The following is a 23,749-nucleotide window of genomic DNA, read 5'->3' as shown; positions in this document are numbered from 1 at the left end:
TACCCTCAGCAACACCCGCGGGTCTCCCTCTTCAGGGAGGGCTCTCCAAGCCTGTGCTGTGGGACAGCTCTAGGGAAGGGCTGAGGGGTTTGGTGAGGAGCAAGCAGCTGCAGGCAGAGCCAGGAACCCAGAAAATACATTCTATCACCCCAAGTCTGGTACAACCACCCGGATGGAATCCCTCCCCACAGCGGGAGCAGTACTGACCTCAATGGAGATGGAGAGCGGCTCGATGCCTCGCAGCGTGCCCTTGTCAAAGGGGTCAAAGATGTCATCTCGCATGTTGGTTGGCTGCAGGACGTACCCACACTGGCCACTGGACATGAACAAGGCCTGATTCATCTGCATGGGCTTGTCTGGAGAGCACAGGCGGGAGATGGAGGAGATGGAAGAGGCCCTTTTCACGAGCTGGATCACTTGGATTACTGGTCCCTCACAGGAAGCCCTTGGCAAGGGGACCTGGCCCATCCTGTGCTCCACAACCTCACTGCAGCCTGTGCACGTGTTGGGGACATGGGGTGATCTTCTTATGCAGGATCTGCCCAACTACCCAGTGTTCCATGGGTCACCTCCTCCTTTTCCTCCCTCTCCCTTCAGCTTTCCCTGTGCTGACTCTAGTGTTTGCCAAACCACCCTGTGAGATGCTTGAATTCACAAAAGGAATGAAAAAGCCAGCAGGAAAAAAGAGGCAGGTCATTTGCTGGTGTGTGGGTGAGCTGAACAGGCTCACAGCAGGGCTTGGCAAGGGCCAGGGAAAGAGGAAGGTTGGACTGCACGGCAGGAGCAGGAATGGAAGCTGGGGAAAGGCAAGAGGAGCAGCCAGCTGGACCCAGACCATGCATCCAGCTGGTGTCTAACCCTGCAACCAGCTGGAGTCCCAAAGCTGGGGCTGCACCATCCCCTTTGGCACCTTCCCTGCCTGCCCTCCTTGTCACCAGGGACCTGGGAAAACTCCCTGCCTCCTCTCCATCTCATCTTGCTCTCGTGGCACAACCCTCAGGATCAGCCCAGCTCCCTGGGTCAATCCAGCCCTCAGGAGCACATTTCCCCTGCAGCAACCACGTGCCTGGACATGAACACTGGGTCTTGTTGCCTGCAGAGCCCCTCCTAGACCCAGAGCCCCTCCTAGACCTCCCATTTGCCAGGAGCAGGTTAGCAGGGGTGCAGGCAGGTGGCTCAGAGGAGATACCGGGCACCCCAGGAACCCACCCACCTCCCCTGCCTGCTGCCCTCACCTGGGGTCTGGAAGTTGAGTGCTACCAGCTGGCTGCCACAGATCCACATGGGCAGGGGGTCGTAGTTGGAGGAGTCGAGGCGCTGGCCCTTGGGGTAGATGCGGGAGAGCTGCAGGCGGTTGTACTGCAGGAACTTCTTGCCTTTGATCTTGTTGACGTACTTTTCCGCCTTGGTCTCAGGGAAGGAGGACATATCTCGGTAACAGGCCCTCTCTGTGCCGATCTCTGGGAGGAGACAGCACTGTGTAAGCCAGAAGAACACTCCCTTTTCAGACATTTCAAGCACCCTGACTGGCTCCTTCCTGACACCATCCTCCCACCCCTGGCTCAGACACCACAGCAGTGCAGACCCTACTCTGACCTGGGGAGTGTTTTCCAGGGGCCTAACACCAATGGCTGAAAGCACTGACACAGCTCTTGGTGATCAGGCACAATGCTCCCCAACCCCACTCCATCAGCAGCTGTTCTGGGTGGTGACAGATATGAGCAACAGAGGGATGGGGAACAGAACTTCCACCCTCTGCAAAAGGATGTTTCCAGAGCTCCAAGGCAAACTGGTGCTTTGGACACCTTGGACACCTGGCCTCTGCTGAGATCTAGCCAAAGCAGCCCCTCGGGGCACACCACGGGGTGGGTGATGCCACAGTGAGTGCCTGTGGTGGCCCCAGCCCGGCAGATGCTCACTCTCTTCATCGAAGGGCACAGGTCGGCAGTAGACCACCAGCTCAGAAAGCTCCAGGGCAATTTTCTTCCTCCTCTCCATCATCTTCCCTTCAGAGAGCTGCCAAGAGAGGGTGACAGAGGTGTCAGGCCAGGTAGGAGCAGTGGTGTTGGACAACCCAGCTCATAAACTGACCCACACTGCTTGGTGTGGCTGTTCCTGCTCATGCTGTGGGAACCACTAGCAGGTCTGCCAGGTCAGCACTGGGGGACACCACAAAACCCCCATGGGAAGGGCCCTTGGTGGGTCCTGCCTCCTGCCTGGAGCAGGGCAGGGCAGGGCAGGGCAGCTGTGGCCTTGCCACCCTCCATGGATGGAGATCCCCCACCTCCCAAGACTTCAGCACCCTCCCAGTTGTCTGATCTTCCCAGATATCCAGCCTGAACCTCTCAAGCCATAGCACACGGCCACCACCCCTCACCATATTGTCAAAGATTGCTCTGCCTTTGTCATCTCTGTCACTGCTCTGCCATCCATCACACACTGCCACCTCACCACCCCCCCGCCAGCCTCTGCCTGCTCCTCAGCTCCTGGAAAACCCAGCACTTGGCAGGGAGACGTCTCTGCAGGCTCACCCGTGCATCAGCTGTCTGAGCTGCCTCCCGGATCTTCTTCACCCAGTCCAGCAGGTCCTCGTGCGTGTCGGCCGCCACGTCGAGGGACAGGCGCGACACCGAGGACATGCTGATGGAGAACACGAAGAGCCGGTTGTTCTTCCCCTCGGGGCGGATGGCTGCGTGGGGACAGGGGCACAGGGCAAGGTCACAGCAGCTGCTGAGCCAAGCCCTTCACAGAGCAGAGGGAGGAAGGGAGAGGACAGACGCAGGGGCTCAGGGCTGACCCAGGACTCTTCAGCTACAAGAAGGTCCCATTTCTGGTCACTGGAGCCCAGGAAGTGACAGGTGAGGATGCAGAGTGTATCCCCAGGGGGCTGAGAAGCCTCAAGGGGCCTTTGTAATGCTCTCTCCCTGGCACTCACCGATCTGGCACGAAGGCACGTCCAGGACACCTCCGAGCAGGTCTCCCAGGGGGCTGTTCTCATCCAGCTGCTGCTGGGAAGGAAGCACAGGCAGGATGGTGCTGGGCATGGTGCTGGGCATGGTGCTGGGCATGGTGCTGGGCAGAGCAGCCAAGCTCGAGGGGCACCAGCCCTCCTTGCCCCACTCATGGACATACCTCCCGCTCTGGCTCCAGGCTACTGGGACTGGTGATTTCCTCCACATAGTTGGAAGGGAACCACAGCTGCTTCTTGCCACCATAATCTCCTCTCCACCTGGAAGGGAAGGAAGGGGCAGCATCAGCACCTGCCATGGGACCCCAGAGCATCCTGAGTGGGGGTCAGGGGGGCAGACAGTTCCTCCATTATCTGCTTTTAGGGTTCCTGAGACTTTGGGACTGTGCAGCTTGTGGGCAATCCCCAGACAGACCCACTCCTGGAGAGGACACACCTTTGTATAGATGGTGACAGCAAGGTTTGACCACATCCCTGAGGGAAAAGGGAGGCTCAGCCCCCACTCACCAGCCTCCTTCCTGTTTCTCCACATTCTGGATGATGGCATTTTTGGTGAAGGTGAGCTCGTCCTCCCGCTGGGCCTTGTAGTCGAACAGGGCTTTGACTGCACACTGCAAGGAGGAGAGTCCCATGAGGCTGGGCAGGGGAAGGACACACGGACAACAAGCCCACAGGATGAGATCACCTCCCACCACAGATGTGTTTGCTGGGGGGGCTGTGAGGCACCTTGTGTGCAGGCAGCATCCAGCCCTGCTGCCAGCCCCTACTGACACCCTGCAGAACAAATCAAGGCCCCATTTACACCAAAGTAGAGCTCATAAATCTGGTATGGCCCCACACAAGCACTTTCCTTTACCCCACAGCCACTGATGGATTGAATTCGGAGAGCTCAGAATAAGAGGCAGCCCAGCCTGGAAATCTGCAGGTTCAACCTCCAGCATTTCTCCCCTCATAGTCTAAAAATGAGCGTGCAAAATAACCCAGCTCTTGGAAAATGAAACACAGAGACACTTGCCAACCCTCAGGCCTTGCAGGTTGTCCCATCCCAAGCAGTCATAGCATACCTTGAAGGTGGGCATGGGGTTGGCTTCCACATAGAACCCGGGGTGGCGTCCCTCATACAGGGCTCCGTAGTCCGGCTCCTGTGGAAGCAAAGGGACAGTGGTTACAGCAGTGACAGGTCCCCTGCCTTGGGGCAGGGAGGGAGAGCACCCCAGGGAAGCCACAAGACTGAAGATGATGCTGCACGTGGCAAACAGCAGCCCAAGCCCACACTCCCTGCCAGCCTGGCTCCGAGGGGCAGTGCCAGTAAGCGGCACAAAGCCCCAAGAGGTGAGGGCTGTGGAGCACAGGGATGGCTCACACACCAAGGCACCAGCTCAGAAACGACCTGTCCATCACTGTGTGGCTGAGCTCTCCCAGTGGCTGCCACGCTCACCGCGGTGCCGATCTTCTCCAGCGTCTCCTCGTTGATGGGGTACCGCAGCTTCATCTTGCGGTACAGCGGGTGCTTCTCGTAGTAGCTGATCAAGTCCACCAGGCTCTCGAACTCAGAGTTGCCCAGCAGCACAGTCTGGCCCTCCTGCTGCACCCGGCAGTGCTTGATCTTCCCTTCTGCCCTGGAAGGAGGAAAGAGAGAAGCCACTTGGCACCTGGCACGAGAAAGTCTCTGCCAAAATAAAGACGCCCGAGGAAAAGGCGCCCCAGGGCTGACGGCTGAGCAAAGTCATCTTCCATCGGAGGATGGGAGGAGGAGCAGGGCCCTAAGGGCTCTCAGGGGGCTACAGGACTTATCCATGGCCACATGGGAACAAGAGGAGCTCTGGGAAGGCTCATGTCTGGCTGATGGCCTCTGTCCAGCTCTCCCACCCACCACAGCATCCCGGCCACACCTCCCGCGCCCGTCACCCCTCCCCAGGGACACACCTGAAGGAGATGGCATAGGAGCTGGGCTCGCTCCTCTTGCGCACCAGGAAGGCTCCGTCGCGGGGCACCCGCATCAGCATGTGCTCGGCCTGGGCCCGGGTGAGGTTGGCGTGGTACCACCTGTCAGGAGAGACACGTCACTCTGCACAGGCCTCCACACATCCAGCTCATCCCACAACTCTGCCATGGAACACGCCTTCCCCTCAGCCCCTAAAAGGCTGCCTGAATCCTCAAAAGGAGGACAGGGAGCAGAGAACATCCTATCCATGACACTGGAATGGGGCAGAGCCCTTCGGTGATGCGTGGCATGGGTGAGGGCATCCCAACCAAGCCCAGTACCTCTGCTTTGCACTGAGACTCCACAACAATTAGCTCCATGCACAACAGAGCTGGCCAGCACGGCTGCTGTGACAGAGCTCCACGGGGAGAAAGGGAGGACCAGAAAGTCCCCGCAAGAGGGGAATGGCTGAGGAGAGATCTGGGAGGGTTTCCCCTAGGGTCCCAGCAATCCAATGGACACAACTTCCCCTCCCTAAACACACACTTACTCTTTGCTCTCATGGGCATTGGTCTGTGGCACCGGCTCTGTCAGCCTCATCTCAAACTCGTTGCACCTCAGTGGCACCCCCTGGTAGTGGGTGATGAGGTCGTAGAGGCTGTCAAACACCAGGTTGTCCGTCAGGAAGAACTTGGGGCTGCCGGCATCCTGCCGCGAGTGGATCCGGCAGTGCTGCACCTTCCCGTTGCGCCTGTGCAAGAGGGAGGGGGTAAGCCAGGGTTGTCCACAGAGAGATTCTGCACCTGCCTCAGGCACAGCAACAGCCTGAGACAGAATTCCTGCCCCACAGGAGAGTGATTGCCTAAGGATCCCAAAGGACTTGACCCTTCTGCACCAGGACAGGGAGCTGACATGGTGCTGGGGCTCAGAAAAAGGGGAGAAACCTGCTCACAGACCACCAGGGAACGGGACCCCACCACTGAACACAGCACCGAGAGGAAACTACCCCTGGAGCGGCACGGGGCAGCCAGGGCCTCACCAGAAGGAGAGGGTGTAGTCCCCAACAAAGGTCTCGCTCTCCCTGACGAGGAAGGAGCCGTCGGGGGCCCCCGTCTCGATGCAGTACTCGGTGAGCAGCCGCTCCGCGATGTGCCGCCCGTCACGGCCCGCTCCCAGCTTCCCGTGGAACCACTTCTCTGTGGAGTGAAGCTCGGTGCTGTTGCTCACCTGGAAGGGGGAAAACCCACCACCTTGGGTTACTGAGTTGTGGTGCTGGAGTCTGCTCAGGGGTCTACCAACCAGGACCAGGGAGTTTCTGAAGCAGCTCCCATCGTTCCCAGCACAGGATCTCCCCCTGAAGGCAGCTGGCAGTGGTAATGCTCAGCCCCTGGGGCAGTCAGGTCCTTTCCTTACGGGAACAACTCACTGCCACACAGGAGAGCCCTCACCTCCTTCTGCTCTTCCTCATCCTCGTTTCCTTGGTCACTGGTTGTCTCCCCAGAGTAATAGATCTTGCTGCTGGTCAGCACAAAGTAATGAGGGTTCCACTCCTGCAAAGAAACAAACTCTGGCAAAGAGACCCCCAAGGAAGCACTGAGCTGGCCCACCACCCATCCATGGGATTGTCTCTCCCTGACCAGCACAAGCAGGGAGGGGTGATCAGGTTTGTGAAGGACAGTCACCAGCAACACCGATTCCAGTGAGTCACAGGAGCTTCCAAGACATCCCCCAGATCTGAAGCACAGATTTATCAGTAGCAAAAACCCAGCACGTGACAGGTCTTACATACAAAGCGACTGCAGATCACACTGCAAACACCCCAGCACGTATTAAAAGGTGATGACCAAATCAAAAGCAAATCAATGCAAAAAAACCCCTCTGCATGGACTCAGCACAGTGGCTATCAGAGATGAGGATGGCAGGGATTTTATGTGGATTTACCGTTGCACTTTCCCCTTTTCCCAAAAAATCTGTTTTGGTAGCAGGTGGTTTTGCATGACAGACCCTCAGCAAAGCAATGCTGCTGAAGAAGTGGGCTGTGTTAAGTAAATGCACACAGTAAATGAGTGATCAGTGTTTTACAAAGCAGAATGCTTGTTTAGGTGTGTCAGGAGTGCAGGCACTTGGTAGGAGGCAGGGCTGGAAGCACAGCCATCACCAGAACTTCCTGCAGCACAGATCACAGGCTGCAGTACCTTGGCCCAGAGCTCCCTCTAGCTCAGCCTTCTGCCTCTAGCAAGGGCCCACAGGAGATGCCTAGGGAAGAGCACAGGAGAGAGCCAGCACAGAACTCCCCCAGCCTTCAGGGATGCCTGAGAAACCAGAGAGACCAAGAGCTTCTTTGGTCACTTGCACCACACCCCTTCCTTCCAGCACACACAGCACACGATGGAGCCATGACACCATTTATGGAGCCCCCAGAGCAGGGACACGGTGACAGCAGCAGAGACATACGTGATTTATGGGGTCTTCCAGGTAGAGGATCCCGTTCTTGATGGAGTTGCTGATGTCATTCTCTGAATACATCACGGACGTGGGCAGCTCCTCATAAGCACTGCCCTCTGCCAGCTTCTTGTGCTGTGGGACAAGAGAGCAGGTCAGGCACCCCGAGGGGAACAAGCATCCAAAAAGCAGCTTGCATTTTCTGGTGAACAGCCCTGCTGCAATGGGTTCCTCCAGACTAAAAGGATCAAGATCTATGCCACAGAGATCATTGAATGGCAGTAAAGTCCTACCCTTTCTTCCCAGAAATGACTCCTGCAGCAGAAATACCAACATCCCCCACGCTCTCCAGAAAGGCAGCACCCAGCTGCTCCTCTGAAGCAAGAGAGCTCTGTCTCCAGCTGGTTTGAGCATCAGCTCTCCACTTCCAACCCTGTACTGACAACCACTCCCTTCCAGAGGCAGGTCCCACACCCTCCCCCCATTCTGCCCTCATTCTTTCACTTATGAGCCTTGCTGGGGACAGGGGTTCACCTTGATGAGAATCTTCCTCTTGAGCTGGTTTGGAGAGGGAAGGCCATCAGCAGAAATATCGACTGGTTTGGTCAAGAGCATGTCCCCAAAGACTTTCTTGAAATTCTGAGCCATGTTCCTCTGCTGAGCAATGCTGCAGTGGTCCTCGATGGACAGAATGACAGGGAAACTGGGAGAAGGAGAACAGTCATCAGAGCCACCACGGGCTCTGGATGGAACCAAGGACTTCTGAGCTCTGTTTCGAAACCTGGTCTCTGTGCCCTCCAGGAGCAGCTCTCATCAACAGTGCTCTCTGTTGTCTTGAGCACCCAGTGTAATGTAACCACCCTTCAGGAACGTGTCCCACCACTGCTGGCAGGGCACAGGGTGGAGAAGGACTGGAAAACTACCCGGGTTTACCCAAAGCCCTCCCTCCCACAAGTTCTTCCAGGAAAAATCTCCCTTTGGCTGGGGGACACGAGATGATTTTTTTCCCACCAAATGCCAGGCCTTGTGCTGGATCTCTGGATAAAGGTGGGCTTCCCTTTACTACAACCCTGGCTCTACATTCTCTCTGCTCTGCCAGCTGAGGTCCTGCTGTACTCACTCGGAGGTGACAAAGGCATGCTCCTTGATAGTGACCAAGACGTCGGAGAACTTGATCTTGGTGGTTAAGGTGTGTCCGTGGTAGATGACGGGCATGCCATCGGGACCGTCCCAGCAATCCACTGAAAGAGACCCACGGGGGAAACTCAGCCCAAAGGCTGCAATACAGGCAGGACACGGACATGAGATGGACTGAACTAAGCACTGCTGGAAAATGCATTAGGTGGCAATAGAGGAGGTGAAAGGCCAGATCCTCCCCAGGAACCAAAAGCTCAGGCACGCCCCACAAAGCAAACGACCTCAGCCCTTTCTGCACATCACGGAGATAATGTTGCCAGTGGCACGTCAACCAGCAGCTCTGCCTTCTGTGCAAAGCCTTTCCCGACCACAAGCTGTCCCAAGGACGGAGGCAGGAGGAGGGGCAGCACTCACGTTCGATGCAGCGGCAGCCCATGCGCAGGCAGCGCGCGTACGCCTCCAGCGAGGACTCGCTCGAGAACTGATCCCCCGTCAGGTACCTGCCAGGGGACACAAACACATCAGCACAGCCACACCACTGGGCCATCCTGGACCTGCCTCTGCCCTGCAGGGAAGGGCAGAGCAGCGTTCCCACAGCTGCCACCTCCCCAGGGCAGGGGCTCGGCTCTGTCCCACCGGCAAGGGCTGCCAGCACTGCTCTGAGCCCAGCCCTACTGCTGTCTCCTATCAGCACTGGTGCCACAAAGAGCCCAAGAGCAGGGTTAGACCAGCTCCTGCAGGCAGACAGGAGCTCACTGCCTGCCCTCAGTGCTGCTCAGCTGGCTTAGGCTCTTGGTCCTTTACGTGTGGGCTAAGGGGCTGCCACTGCACCCCATGAACAGGGAGCACACACAGAGCCTGTCTGCACAGAAAGCAATTCCTGCAAAATTCTTCCAGCAGCAGAGAAGGAAAATGGCCAAATTCAGCCCGACAGGTTTTACCACATCTGTCCTGAGAGGCTAGGGAAGATGCCATTGCTAATGGTGAGGAATTACCAGAGTGACAGCTCAGGATGTGAAGGCACCTGAAGGTCTGTGCAGATGTGTGCTGTGAACAATGTCTGAGCAAAACATTTATGGTTAAACAACACAGGGAAAATTGAGGCACCAAGAGGAAGGTCTCTAATGTACTGACCACTGTTTGGAAGTCTACTTGACCCATTGCTGGGATGAGGCAAAATCAGGAGAATCTCCCCCTGGCATGGGAAAAGGCTGCTGGGAGCAGCTGGGTGGAGAGAGCCCTCCCCCAGTCCTTACGTGTTGTGTGAGGAGGAGATCCAGTAATGGGAGAGGGGGTTGTTCATGTTCTCCAGACACACCATGTCCAGTTGTGAGTTCCAGATGCTGTTCTCTTTGGAAAACAGGAAGGTGAGAAACTGCTCAGGAAGAAACAGAAGGGTGTTAATGATGTGGAGGGGCCGGTGCTGTGGTTCAGCTTCACACACCTCCCACCCTGTGCCAGAGGCACAGACTGACCAGGGGCCACCCACACAGCACCCAGGCTACCTGAGCCAGAGTAACCACAGCCTGGGCATGGCCACCTGCCCTCTGAGCTGTGCCAGACATCTGTGTGCCAAATCCTTTGACCCAACTACAGACGAATGAGTTGCTCTGCATTTATTTCTTACATCTCACATGGCTGGCAGTAGCTCACTAAGGCCATGTGGGTCAAGGGACCTTGGCTTGGTCCAGAGTGCCAGTGACATTGTCATCTCTAGTTGTTTTTATTATTTTGTTTTCAGCTCTTCTTGCTTTGAAAAAAATCCTGACATGCCCCAAAGCAGCATTAAGCCAAATGCAGCCCCTCTCCTCCCCCAGATGAACTGCCTGATGAGTACTCCCAGCTGCACACACTTGGCACAAAAAGAGAGCCCAGAAGTCACTCTCTTTGTCAACCAGCTCTTGTGTAACACAGTGACCCACCACGTCCATCTCACAGGGCCAGGCAGCTCACAGGAGCTGTGATCCTTCCAGCACCACCACTCACAGCACAGACAGCAGAGCTGTCCCACCACAGCACACTCTGCACCAGGGATGCCACCCCCTGTGTCACCCCACTCCACACACACCACATTCAAGGTGTCTTACTTCGTCCAGGGTGAAATAAGGCTCATCAATCTCCCTCAAAGGGTCTCTCAGAAAGTTGAACATGAATTCCTGTACCTGAAGGGTATCTGCAGCCCAGAGCTCCTGCAAACCCCGGGAGAGACATAAAAGAAGCCATTTCAGAAAGTACTATTCAAAACCACGTGCAGCTCATCCAGCAAGAAGCTTTAACCATTAAGGAGGTGGTTTTTGATGCAAGACCATCTCTGCCAGGAACTCAACTGTCAGCACAAATGCTGGAGAGCACAGAGTGAGCAAGTCTGCCCTACTTCTGTGGGATTCATTTTCTCAGTGCTGTGCATTTTCCTCTCCGACAGCTCCTTCACACACATCTGCCCTCCCTCCTCCCTCGGCAGCAGAAGCCAACCCGGCTTCCTTTGGCTCCCTCTCCCTGCGTTTCTTTCGTCAGCCATGGGAACACCACATCTCCCCCTGGGTAACTCCCTGCTGGCTGCAGAGAGGCAGCGGTGGGGCACAGAGCAGGAGGCCTCACACTCCCCCACCTGCCCTCCTGGAGGAGACCAGCAGTGAGGTGGGAGCCCAGCAAGAGCCAAGGGGTCTGTGCAGCCCACAAACACACTGCCTCTGTGTCTGTGCACGCTGTGCTGGCTGAACAACCCACAGTCACTTTGAAATGGAAAGGTCAGTGACTGAATCCAGGTGCTGCTGACAACTTCTGAGCAGCCAGGATGGACAGGACTTTTTGGCTGCTCCAAACCTTCAGTAACCAGCTGAGGTCACAGGGACTGGGTAAATCTCCAGTGACCAGTTCCTTCCTCCCAGGACCTCTGCTCCTCCCAGATCTTTTGGTTCCTTCTCTGACCAGGGTGCCTGGCTGAGGACAGGTTTGCCCTCCCCAGTGCTCCCCCTGCAACACCTCCTGCTCCAGGAAGGATGTGCTCAGGTTGAGGTCATGCCAGGCAGAGCACCCCAGAATCAAATCACCCCAGCTCCACAGCAAGGTTACCCATGGAACACTGGATCCACACTGATACTGGTGCCCACCCCACAGTTCCCCCCCACGGCCTTTGTTGAGCTCACCCTCTGGTACTCCAGCAAGAACTTCTGCAGCTCCAGCAGTGACACCCTGAAGTGCTCAGACCTTTCTCCACCCCTGACAAGCAAAGAGAGAGAAGCTTCAGTCACTCACACAGCACACCACGTGAGATGCCATCTGCCACCTCCACGGCACGTGCAGCCAGATGTGCCCCGAGCAAGCAGGCTGCAGGAGCAGAGCAGGATGGGCAGAGAGTCAAGGAGACCATGACAGCAAACATGGAGCAACTGAGATCATATATCCATATCTCAGAGCCAGGGACTGCTCCAGGAACAGTCCAGGATTCACACTGCCAAGGGCACAACAACATGAAACTCTGGCAAAGGGCAGCAAAAATCATCAGAGGTACAAAAAAAAATAAAAATTGAGGGTCTGTACACAAGTGAAAAGAACTGAATAGGTGCAGGGCAGTCTAGGGGTGATTGCAGACAGGACAGACATGGAAGTGTGGACTCAGGGAGGCAAGGTACAGGGAATTAAGGAGGAATGGTTTGTAGCTGATTATCTCAAAAGACTGGTCCATGAGTGCACCAAGCCACAATGGACAGCCAAGGGCCATGCTGGGCACTAACATCACAAAACCCCAAAGTGGACTGGGCAGTGCTGGCTGCCCTGGGCAAAGGGGTGAGCCAGATGGTCTGCTGAGGGTCCTGCCAACTCTTTTCTATGGTTAAAGGAAAAAAAGGAAGGAAACCATTGAGAATTACCTGAACAAGTTAATAAGTCTGTCACTCTTTAGCTCCTGGGTCTAAATTCAAACTCTTTTTATCACGGCTGAGGTGTGCAGAGGGCACAGCTGGCGATGGCACCAGAGGCACTGCCTGGGGAGCCAGGGCTCTGCAGCCACCACGAGGACAACCCCTGGGAGATGGCTCCAGATCTGATCACATCAATCAACTGACCTGAGCTGCATCTCAGGGGGATGTCTGGGAGGAAGAGCCCTCACTGCCCCGAGCTGAAGTGTCTACAGCAAAGATGCTTGTTCAGAGCACAAACCCACAGGCAGCGTGGTGGCAGGAGGAGTGCAGCATGTCTCATCCCAACATGCTGCTGCAGGCACCAAAGCATGATATGGAGAAAAAACCCCAGCCCCTTCCCCAGCAAATACAAAGAATTATCCACCTTTCCAGGAATGGGACATCCATCTGCAAAAGAAAGAGCACAAACATTAGGTTTGCACTCAGTAACTTCTTCACTCCCCAGACACAAGAGCTCACCTCAACAGCAGCAAGGTTAAAAAGACAATTAAGAGGGAATGCCCAGTAACAAATAAGGTCTTTCCTTCCCCTTTCCACCCTTGGGGAATTCAGCTCTCACCGTTTTCTGGGCGCTGAACATCAGGCTGCGGTAGAGCTGTGCAAACTGCCCATATGTGATGTCCCCGTTCCTCTGCTCCACATCCTGAGGCAAAAAAAACAAACAGCAGAGTTTTTACAAGAGCCACAGGCAACTGTGCATGGCCTGAGGAGTGTCTCATTCCACCAGGATTCATGCAGAAAAAAGGAGAAGGAAAAGGCCAAAACCTGTCCAGACTTTGCCTCCCACACAATGGCCTCAAGTTGTGCCAGGTTTAGACTGGATATTATGAAAAATTTATGGAAATAGTGGTCAGGTATTGGAACAGGCTGCCCAGGGCAATGGTGGAGTCACCACCTCTCGAAGGGTTCAACAAGCATGTGGATGCAGCACTTGTGGACATGGTTTAGTGGTGGACCTGGCAGTGCTGGGTAATGGTTGGACTCAATATTAGAGGTCTTTTCCAACCTTAACAATTCTGATTCCATGACCTCTGCTGGGGCCAGGACACGGGCACATCCTAAAACGAGTGCCACAGTTCCCCAAGCTCAGCCATACAAAGGCATCACTATGCTGAGAAAAGCATCACCACTTACTTGAATGGTTTCCAAAGGATAATTTAACCTTCTGTTTGCCAAGAGCACCTGAAATGTCTGAAAACTGCATGACCCAGAGCGTGTGCTCTCCTTTGGATACACCACTCTTTGGCCTCAGAGTTCCATGGTGGTCATGGTGAGATGACCCTCCACCCCTGGGCCTGCAGTGATGCTGGCAGAGCATCACTCCCTGGCAGTGGGTTGCAAGATGCAGGATGCAGGACCCAGTAGCTGGTCTCCTGTGCTTTACCCCACCAGCACCAAGCCCACAACCAGAGCCAGGAGCAATGTGGGGAGTGTGGGAGGCAGGGTGGGGTAAAGAGAGGGTGCTGGCCACAAATGGGCCAGGGTGCGGCACCCAGTGAGAGCTGGCACCTCTTCAGTCACCACCGTGGGTGGGGGCCCTCCCAGGAAAGGCTGGGAGGCTCTGCAATATGCAAACATGCCCTGGGAGTTTAACCACCACCAGGGTTTGCACAAAGGTGGGTAACAGGCTGCTGGGGGTCCCCAGAGCTGAGGGGTCACACACTCACTGTGAGTCTCTCCCGCAGGAACCTCATGTTGGGCACCCGGTAGTTGACCTGAGACAGCATGTTCTTCAGATCCTTGGCAGAGATCCTGGCTCAGCAGGGAAAAGAGGAGAAACGTGTTCAGGAGGTCTGGGATGGAGGGGTCTCATCCTGGAGCTGGGACACCACACAAACAGAGCAGCCATGCCCAAAGGGGCACTGGCTGTGACGCACAAGAATGGATGTGTGACCCCAGAGGGATGCCGAGGTTGGGACCAAAGGCAGAACACTGGGGAGCACACAGGGAAGCAGAGAGAGATGTCTGCATGACAGTGAAAACAGCAAATACCACTCCTACAAGCTCCTGACCCTGCAGGGTGAGTCCCAGTGCCCTCAGCCCACTCGAGCCACGGTGACACACAGCAGCACTGCTTTAGGAGAACAACCAGGAAGAAGCATTTTTCAAGTATCTGCCCCCAGCGTGGATGCTGAGTGACCAATTCCCTTCCAAAACCCAATCCCTGGCCTGCTGAAGGAGGGCAGGCTCTGTAAGTGGTTTGGATTCAGCTAATTTTATCCTAAGAGGAAAAGAGCCATTTCCAGTGCACAGCCACAGGCACAGCACTGCCACGTCGTGCCCAGCTGTGTTCTCCCAGCCACACATGCTGCTGGCACGGAGCAGCCAGCATGGCTGTCCTCCCCCTGAGGCCCTTCACACCAAATGTGCCGGTTCCTGGACCAGGGAGAGCTCCAGTGCCAGCCCTGAGCAGGATCCTGCACCCAGGCGGGCAGAGACAGGCAGCAAACAGCCCTAGGCTGCCCCTGCCTGCTCTGGAGCTGTTCTCCAGATGGGGCAATGGCCCTGCAGCGAGAAAAAATGTAGATGCCTTCCATCTGCAGGATTTAAGAAGCTGAGAGGTCTGTGTGCAATCATTTTCTGGCAACCTCTGCCTTAAAAGTAAGTCCTGGGAGTCCACCCCTGCAACTGCAGATGCTGCTTTTGCCCCCCACGGAGCGTGTGGGAGCCCAGGATTCTAAAGGATGCTCCCCCATCCTGCAAAACATAGGGCAGGTCTGACCCTGGAAATCCTTATGGTTTGGGTTTCCCTGGCTGTACCAGAGGAGATGTCCTTCACCCTGTGAACCACATCTCTTTCACACTCTTCCCAGGAAATGGGGTGATCTCCAACGCCACAGGAAGGAGGAGAGGGATAAACCGGCTGGTGTCAGGCGCTGCAGAGCCGAGGGCCTGGCAGCCAGTGGGACACAGAGAGCCCTTGTTCCTGGGCTCTGAGCTGGGGACCAGGACACACACACGGCCAGGGCAGGACCTGGCCCAGCTCCCGTGCATGCCCACAGCCAGCACCCAGCCGGCCAAGGAGCGGGCAGTGACCTGCCACTCACTGGCAGGACAGGGAAAGAAAGAGAAAAAAAAAAAAAGCTGACACATGGCCCCAGCCTCTCCTTCTGCCCCAGCTGTACAGGCTGCACAGCCAGTGACACACACTCAGCATGGGCAGCAGCTCTGCTCTCTCCCCTGCACCTCCCCCTGCCCCAGCAGGTGAAGTTACCCCGGGGGCTCAGGGGGAGTGTCCTGGGGAGGGGAGTCTGCCCTTGCCCCCTCCAGCACACCCAGCATCCACGGGATGTGCAGGGAGGGTGCAGGGAGGGTGCTGTGTGATCCCAAGGGCAGGGGGTCCCAGCCGTGGGGTCCCAGGTGACAGGGAATTGAGCCAGGAGTGCAGTGAGAGATGCCCTCTCATGTCAAGGACACAGCATGTAACAGCTGCCATGGGACCCCTGACAGGACGCCCAGAGTCCCCATGGCCATCCAACAGCAATCCCTCCTCGGTGAGAGCCTGGCACTGCAAAAAAGCTCATGGAAAAAGAGCAGGAGGGGCTGGAACAGCAGGACCAGCAGTAGGAATCGGGCTGGAGACCCGCTGGAGCCAGCACTCATGCTCTGGTGATTCTGAGCTGCCTCACAGCATATGCTGGACCAAGGCACTGCTCGTTGATGTGACAAGAGCAAGCCCTGTCAAAGCTGTGACCAACATTTTCCTCTCAGCTTCGGAAGGAGGACAGGGTACGGAAGGATTTTATTTACCGTGTGTTATTAATCACGTTAAAGTGCTGGAGACCTTGGATAAACAGCTCGGTAGTATTTTCAGACTAGAAAGTAAAAACCAAATAAACAAACTAATTTTTTCTACGGAAGTTTTCTAAGGTTTCATGACAAACAGGCCAAAGGACCAATTCAGTCCTCTCACAGGGGATGGAAACATTCCCCTGCCAGCCCCCAGTGCTGTAACACTGCTCCCAGCCATGGGCAGCTCTCCTGGCCAGAGGTGAAACAGCCTCTTTGGCAGCAGTTAGGAAAAAAACCCCAGCATCCTGTTATCCTCCTCTTTCCACCTAACCTCCCTTGGAAAAACAAATACCCAAAGGCCCAGCAGCCAGTGAAAACAGCCAACATCTGCCGGCGTGCTGGAAGGGATGTCCCGGCACCAGCCGGGGAGGCGGAAAGGAGAGGGAAAGGCTCCGGCACAGGAGGCTGGGGCACAGGGCACACCAGGGCTGGGAATGATTTCTTCAGCTGCCAAAAACCTGCCTGTTCTGGAAAGGATCAGGGATGGTTTGCAAAAGAAGTGGTTTTTTGTAAATAAAAACAAACAAACAAAAAAAAAACCAACAAAAAAACCTCCCCCCAGATCTCAGTGTTCCCTTTGAAAACCCATCTCCAGGCTGAGAAGCAAAAGCAAAATGCTCAGCAACACTAAATTTAATGCTGAAATGCCTCATAAGGGCAAAGATTTAATCCAAGAGACGTGTATGTTCCATAACTGCTGCCTTTACCTTGCAGAAAACACATGGATGCTTGTAGAATGTTTGTAATATGGGAAGACCCCAAATCTTTCTGCGTTCCCCCTGTGTTGCTGTTTTGTTCCTCTTGCTGCCTGGGCTGGAGCAGCAGCTCTCCTAATTAACCATTTTGCACTGAAAGCTCTCCCCATGGTTGACAGGTAAGGAATATATTGGATTTTGCTGCCTTAATTCTAAATTCCAATAGAAAGATGATATTCTGAAAAACAAGAGAGATGCAACAGGCTGGCTGTCAGCTCTGCCTCGGGCAGACGGATCTGGACATGCAATCTCTGTTTGTCCTGTTGGGATGCCATTTCATCAGTTTTACTGCATAAACAGAGGAGAAGGAGGCCTGAGTACTTCCATTTTTCCTGTTCTCATCCTCCAAACCCCCCATGCAGACACCCCTGCACCTGCCCCAGTGCTCTCCATAGCTGGATTAGGAAATACCGTGCCCTGTCACCACTGAAATACAGTGCACTGCATATACAACCCCAGCCTGGACTGGAAAGGTGTGTGGCATATGCAGAGCAGCTGCAACAGATTAAAGCTCCTCTCCTTCCCTTTCTGCCTCTGCAAGGACTTATCCCTCCTCCGCTAAATCCCTGTGCACCCAGTGGTGCTCTCGTCACGCCACAGGATAAATCACTGCAAAGGCAAAAATGTCCAGTGCAGTGGGATTTTCCCCAGGCAACACACTCCTGCTCTGCTCCTGGACAGGCTGGATTTAACCCCTGGCAGCCTGGCAGCAGGGCTGTCTGGCTGTCCTGGAAGGGACACAGCAAGGACAAAGCAGAGGATGCTCCAGAGCCCAGGGATCTGCCCGATGCCCAGGGCATGGAAAGAGGGCAGGTGGGACCCACGTGCTCCACCACAGCCCGGGGCAGGAGCTGTGTGTGAGTGATGTCTCCAGCACTGCCCTCTCCGGAGCAGGACTGGAGGAATCTCCCTGCCCCAGGGGAGCACATTAACACGGAAATCAATGCTGAAAGGTTAATGTGCTCAGTAAACATCACAGGGGAAAAGCCTGTCCCAGGGATGAAAGGAGGCAAATAACAGCACCTCAGGAAGAGGAGGCTGGCAGGCAGCATGTGGACAGGAAAACTGGCATGGAACTCACCTCCCTGACAGGGAAATGTCCCTTCCCTTATCTCCTCGTGATGAATCATGACCCAATTCTCCTCCCTTATCTCCTCATGGCAGGTTCAAGCATGACATTTTACCTGCTAGGACATCACTAAGCATTCACCCAAGAACTCCCCAAGCAGTGGCCCTGCTGCAGCCCACCAGCCTAGCAGTGGGATGATCCGTGGCCTCATGGACCTCAGAGAAGGAGAATAAAACAAAGAGGTTGTAGGGTAATAAGCCCAACCCAGTTCAGTCCTCATGGGGTGCCCCAAACTGCCTCTTGCCTCTTTGATGTCTGCTTCCTTGGGAAGCTGGGGGGAAGGCATTTCACAGCTCTGGGCTCTCAAGGTGTTACTGAGTCTACACAGCTGGGAAATAGGTCAGGGAAACAAGACAGCTCTTTTATGCTTTTTTAATTCAGTGAAGGTCAGCTGGGGAAGTAATGGGACTTGGATTAATGTTCCTTGGATATGAATATTAAAAGCCTAAAGAACCCAACAAAAAATCCAACCAAAGGCTGGGGTTTTAAGTCAAAGTCAAACTCTTCCAGCTTAAACCCTTCCACGAAGGTGGTTACAAGTTCCTCTCTCCTTACCTGTCTTCCCGGTTGCGATCCAGCGAGTAGAACTGCTTCCGGAGCCACCTGAGCAGGAAGGCACAAACAGGCACACACTGAGCCACAGCTCCCCAGCAACCAGCCTGGGTGGTTTGCTGCTGTCTCTGGAAGGTGCTCAATGCCACACCATCCATTCCCACAGCCCTCCTTCCCACCAGAGAACCTGGCTCCACTCCCTTCCAGAGGCAGCCAACCCTGTTTCCGTGCGAGCAACCTGCCCCCCTTTAAAAATGTCTCTGCCTGAAAGTGAGCCCACGGATAAGACAAAAACCAAAGGGGTTCTGTTCCACGTGCCTCTGCACTGAACTGCTACAGATAATACAGGCTGCTCACACCAAACATCAGTTTCATGGTAAAGCTCCTTTTCCCTGACAAACGTGAGATCAAACTCTGGGATCAACAGGATGAAGCCTCTCGAGTGCAGAGGCAGAAGCGTCAGGCTCAGAGAGGGAATGAGATGTCACTGTGCTCATCTTTCTCTGTCAAAACAGACAGAAAAGGGAAAAAAGAAAACAAGAGCAGGACAAGGACAGGCTTTCCTCACCTTTCAATCTGCAGGGGGGTGGGTGCCCTCAGAGTGTCTGCCACCAGCCAGTTCAGCCCCTTGATCCACATATTGACCTCATCCTCAGAAGTAGCTGTGGAAAGTGCAAAGGAGAAGTGGGAGGAAGGGACACAGAGGCTGATCACCAACACAAACCTCTTGGGAATATTCTCAGCACCTTATATTCCCTATTCCTTCCTTCATCCCCTTTCTGATAACATTTCCCTGCCATGCAGATGCTCTGGCCAGCTCCAATCCCTGCCAAGCTCCCGCTCCCCTCCCATGGGATGTACATGGCTGGCTGGACCTCTTGCCCCTGCACATCACGCTCCATCCTCCTTCAGTTCCCAAGGATGGGTTATCTCTGTCCCCAGGCACTGAAGCTGTTGGGTCTGGTGGTGCTGAGGCGCCCAACCAACCCTGTCCTGGCACGACCCTGGGGCCACAAGTGCTTTACCTTGGAGGCTGAGGGTCTTCAGCCGGAATTCTGTGCCATAGAGGACCACGAAGCAGTGAGACTGGTCTGGTCGGAAACACGGATCCTCCTGGTACCGGTCAAAATCACGCGAGTTTTTTCCTGGACGAATCTCTTTGATTTCACGAATATCCACTGTGAGAAAGGGAAAACGAAAGGGGGGTTCAGCAAACAGTTTGAAATTCCCATGGAAGATAAAAGTGGTCTTCAGGAGCCCCAGCTTGCTCCTCAACCTTCCAAAGCAGCACGGAGATCTTCCCACTCACCTTGCACGTCTCCCTTGCTGCTCATGGGTAAGCACAGCCCCTTCCTACCGCTTCCCAAGGAAGTTTCCCCAGCCACCACCCCCCTATTTACCTCTGTGTTCCCCAAAATGGCTGCATGTCTCCCTCACGGGGATCCCCAGCAAGGGGCAGCTGTTAATGCCTGGAGCGCTAAAGCCAAGCAAGAAGAAGGAGCTGAAGAGACACTGGTAAGGGAGCATTTCACAGCCTCCCTCCCCAGAGGAAATTCTGGGAAAGGACTCACATTGCCAGAGAACAAAGAGAAAACAACAGCAGCAAGGAGGCAAAAAAAAACCAAAAAAAAAAACCAAACCCAATCCAAACCCAAAAACCTTTGCTTCCTGGAAAAATAGTTTCTTAAATGCTCGTGGGAATCAAATAACAACATTTCTGAGTCACGTTTCCAAAGCAGATGATGCTTCTGAGCAATGTGAGACGGAGATTACTGCAAACCTGGCATGTAATTCATCCCAATTAAACTCCACTTACTGCACTCACTGTGGATCGACTCGCCTTTCATTTCAATTTCCTGCAGTTTAAAACTAGGCAGAAATGTGACCAGCTCATCACCCGCAGCAGCCACGACAGCACTAAACTGCATCATGAGAGATGATGCTCTCTCCAAACCCCACAGCAAGGCAGACACAGGAATTGACTCTGGGAGGACTTATAAGGCACGAGGAACATGGGATCCTCTCTTGGCAGGAGTGCACAGCAGTGTGGGTGTGCATCTGGAGATGATGGCAGCCTGCTCATTGCCTGACACAGGACATATCTAGACTGAACACTGATAGATTTTGGGGGTGTCCTGTGCAAACCCAGGAGCTGAACTTGATCCTTGTGGGTCCCTTCCAACTCAGGATATTCTATGAATCCAACAACCCTCCAAAGCTCGCCAGCTCATGACAAGAGCAGTTCCTTGGGGCTGCAAATGGAGGACAGACAAGCTTCCTAAAATAAGCAAGGGTGGAACTTTTTAAGGAATCACCTACCCTTTGGAGAGAAGCAGGCTGAAAACTCAAACATTAGCATGCCCTGCCATAACCTGCCTCTGTTCACGTCCTTATGCTCCCAGCAGGTTATTTCAGCCCTTAAAAACCCCTATCACTGTCCAGGTCTTTGTATCCAGGACATGCACAGTGGGACTGAAGGCTAATCCTATCTTTAGAGGATACAGGGCTTGACCAATGCAATGGGAAGGAACTGGCAGATGGGTTTTCATGGTAGTTTACCAGGGAATAACTCAAATGGAGGAAGGTGCCATGCTCTGTGCTCACCTCAGTGCATGGAGCACCGGCGGGTTAGTAAGACAAAGCTGTTATTACAAAGTGCATACCTAAAATCCACCCAATGGAGAGAGCCCTGGAGCAAGTGAGGTGCTTATCAAGGACAGAAGCACGCAGGGAATTCCTGGGGCGAAGGGCAGCCTCCGCAGGGATCGTGCACTCAGAGGGAGCGGGGCAGAAACCTGCAGCCCACGCACGCCTGCAGCTGCTTGTTCATCTCTCTCGTCCTACCAGACATGCCTGTGTGTGCTGGGGGAAGGTGGTTCAGGTTTGGTTTGTGCAGCCCTCTTCTCACCACAGAGCAGCACTGACTCAAACACCCTCCTGGCCCCCTGGCAGTGTGGAAGGAAGTGACTCTGAGCAGGAAGCACAGCAAGCACAAATGCCACCATCCCCAACAAGCACGTGCTGAAATGATGCTTCCCTGCACTGGTCCCAGCCTCCATCCTGCTGCAGGTCCTCCCTCTGCCAGCACAGGACCGGGAGCCCCTGTGCAGAGGGGAAGGAGGGCTGGAGGCACTCGCTATAGCCCAGGTCTCAGAGGTGCACCCTCAGCACCACGAGCTCCCCGGTGAGGGGTGGGTGGGCTCCGTGACACGGCCCACGTGTCCCACCATGGCTCTGCACCCCGGGTCCTTGCTGGGAAAGGCCCACTAAGGATGTGGTCAAAGACATGGGGATGAGCATCAGATGGGGCTCCAGCCCCACAGGCCACACAATGCCTGGGAAGGGGAACAAGGGCAGGTAATCCGGGATGATCCACCCGAAGACAAGTCCCTTGTCACCAAGGTCAGCAACATCTCCTCCTTCCCAAACTGCTCTCTCCCAGAGCATGCTGTGGGAGACAGAAGATACTAACATGTCTTCATCCCATACAGGACATGGCAAGAGAGGAAGAACTTGGTCCCACAGCAATGGCAGTGGCAGAGGGAAGCTCTCTAAGGGAATATGAACCTGCTGCAGCCTGGCAGGGCTGGATGTCCCAGAGTAGGAACCAGCAGCAAGCAGGGACAGAGGAGCAGCTGATGAGATGGGAGGGCTGGAGCGAGCTGGCTGTCCTCCAGCCCTCCCAGGCTGGAGGCAGGAGCAGCTCCAGGAAGGAGGCAGCGGAACCCACGAGATGGCCTGAGCTCCCCACAGGGTTCCACGCTGCACACTGAGCTGTGCTGTGGCTCTACAACCAGGCTCTGTACAACAGCCTCCCAAACCTCCCCCCAGCCCACTGCCAGCAGAAACAGCCTGGCCCTCCCCTTGCCTCCAGCACTAAAAAAAAAGGGACACAGTCACATTTCTGGGCAAAGAGCCTTCCTTTTAGTGGGAGAGGGTTGCATCAGAAAGAAAAAGCTGACCCCAGATCCACCTCCCTCGCCATGTAAGAAAAAAACCCCACCAAATTACCCTCTGGTTACATGAAAACCAGATCCACCCTTTAAGTCATTTAAAACTGAAACTTCATCCAAGCCTCATTTACCCGCTGATGGATAGGGTGTTGTAACATGAAGGATAAGGACACCCTGGAACAGGCTCTGAGGGTTGCAAAATCACCACCTCCAGAGGATTTTTGGAAAGATGTAAAACTGATTAAATAAAAACATTTAAAGAAAAAGCTGTCAAAAAGGAAACTTAGCCAGATTACCTTCCAGGAGGGGTTTACTGGGGACAGCCTCCAAGCAAACACCCATCCCCTCCACAGGTATTGCTGGGTATATGTGACAGCCACATGGTCACTGCCAGCCCAGCCTGACCTCAGCGGGCTGACATGGTCTGATCCTGCCCCAGGGCAGCGGAAAAGCCTCCAACCTACTCATTCTGGCAAAGAAAAAGAGGTTAAAAAAAGAGTCTTCCTGCTATTTAACATTGTGGATCCCACTGAGCACAACCAGGGCTTCCCATCACTGGAAGGGGCACTGGGAGGTCAGGCCCCCGGGGAGAAAGAGGAAAAAGACACATATGTGCATGTGAGTAAAAAATAAGAAAAACCTATTATGCAAAAGCATGAAGAATAAAGTAGCACCTTATCCCTCTTAATATTGCAGTGGAAGTCCCCCCGAAACGCACATTCAGGCAGCAGTGGGTATCAGGAGCTGCGGGAGCCTGGAGCAGGATTCCAGTGCCCCTTCTCCGGGCAGCCCTGCCCGCTGTGCTCGGCTCCCACCCGGCTCTGCAACCCAACACCGCTCGGCAAGAACAGCCCGACCAGAACTCCCCGGTGAGGGGGAGCGAGCACTAAGTGCTTCTCTGGACGGGGGCCAGAGCCCTCAGCACCTCCCAGCCTGGAGCCCTCGCCTGCCCTTCGCTGCTCAGCGAGCCCCTTCCGCCTGCCCCACGCTGCGGGCGAGCCCCGGGTTCGTCCCCGCACAGCCCCAGCCCCGCACAGCCCCAGCCCCGCACAAACTATCCCCGCACAAACTATCCCCGCACAAACTATCCCCGCACAGCCCCAGCCCCGCACAGCCCCATCCCTGCACAAACTATCCCCGCACAAACTATCCCCGCACAAACTATCCCCGCACAAAC

General features: G+C 54.9%; 1 protein-coding gene across 5 annotated transcripts in view; it reads right to left on the bottom strand.

Annotated features, from left to right (window-relative positions):
* PLCG1 (phospholipase C gamma 1) overlaps positions 1 to 23,749 on the bottom strand; it is a 41,201-nt gene that overhangs the window by 4,222 nt on the left and 13,230 nt on the right. For 2 of the 5 annotated variants that reach the window (XM_064673603.1, XM_064673605.1), the window contains exons 2-27: positions 19,645 to 19,797; positions 19,188 to 19,281; positions 18,623 to 18,670; positions 14,059 to 14,143; positions 12,951 to 13,034; positions 12,756 to 12,778; positions 11,618 to 11,690; positions 10,559 to 10,660; positions 9,728 to 9,846; positions 8,886 to 8,971; positions 8,455 to 8,575; positions 7,869 to 8,037; positions 7,347 to 7,469; positions 6,341 to 6,442; positions 5,932 to 6,119; positions 5,443 to 5,643; positions 4,895 to 5,014; positions 4,407 to 4,587; positions 4,033 to 4,110; positions 3,476 to 3,579; positions 3,133 to 3,229; positions 2,936 to 3,008; positions 2,532 to 2,689; positions 1,920 to 2,016; positions 1,236 to 1,460; positions 208 to 356 (exon numbers count right to left, since the gene is read on the bottom strand). In XM_064673603.1, coding sequence (XP_064529673.1) covers positions 208 to 356; positions 1,236 to 1,460; positions 1,920 to 2,016; positions 2,532 to 2,689; positions 2,936 to 3,008; positions 3,133 to 3,229; positions 3,476 to 3,579; positions 4,033 to 4,110; positions 4,407 to 4,587; positions 4,895 to 5,014; positions 5,443 to 5,643; positions 5,932 to 6,119; positions 6,341 to 6,442; positions 7,347 to 7,469; positions 7,869 to 8,037; positions 8,455 to 8,575; positions 8,886 to 8,971; positions 9,728 to 9,846; positions 10,559 to 10,660; positions 11,618 to 11,690; positions 12,756 to 12,778; positions 12,951 to 13,034; positions 14,059 to 14,143; positions 18,623 to 18,670; positions 19,188 to 19,281; positions 19,645 to 19,797 — 3,053 coding nt within the window. Of the gene's footprint in view, positions 1 to 207; positions 357 to 1,235; positions 1,461 to 1,919; positions 2,017 to 2,531; positions 2,690 to 2,935; positions 3,009 to 3,132; positions 3,230 to 3,475; positions 3,580 to 4,032; positions 4,111 to 4,406; positions 4,588 to 4,894; positions 5,015 to 5,442; positions 5,644 to 5,931; positions 6,120 to 6,340; positions 6,443 to 7,346; positions 7,470 to 7,868; positions 8,038 to 8,454; positions 8,576 to 8,885; positions 8,972 to 9,727; positions 9,847 to 10,558; positions 10,661 to 11,617; positions 11,691 to 12,755; positions 12,779 to 12,950; positions 13,035 to 14,058; positions 14,144 to 18,622; positions 18,671 to 19,187; positions 19,282 to 19,644; positions 19,798 to 19,928; positions 20,006 to 23,749 lie in introns of those variants that run through there. The other 3 variants (XM_064673604.1, XM_064673606.1, XM_064673607.1) reach the window with 2 other exon arrangements.

This window comes from Pseudopipra pipra, chromosome 17 (assembly GCF_036250125.1).
Source record: "Pseudopipra pipra isolate bDixPip1 chromosome 17, bDixPip1.hap1, whole genome shotgun sequence".
NCBI classification, from domain to species: Eukaryota; Metazoa; Chordata; class Aves; order Passeriformes; family Pipridae; genus Pseudopipra; species Pseudopipra pipra.
The sequence above is the reverse complement of the archived record's forward strand: the minus strand, read 5'-3'. Positions and strand labels throughout refer to the sequence as shown.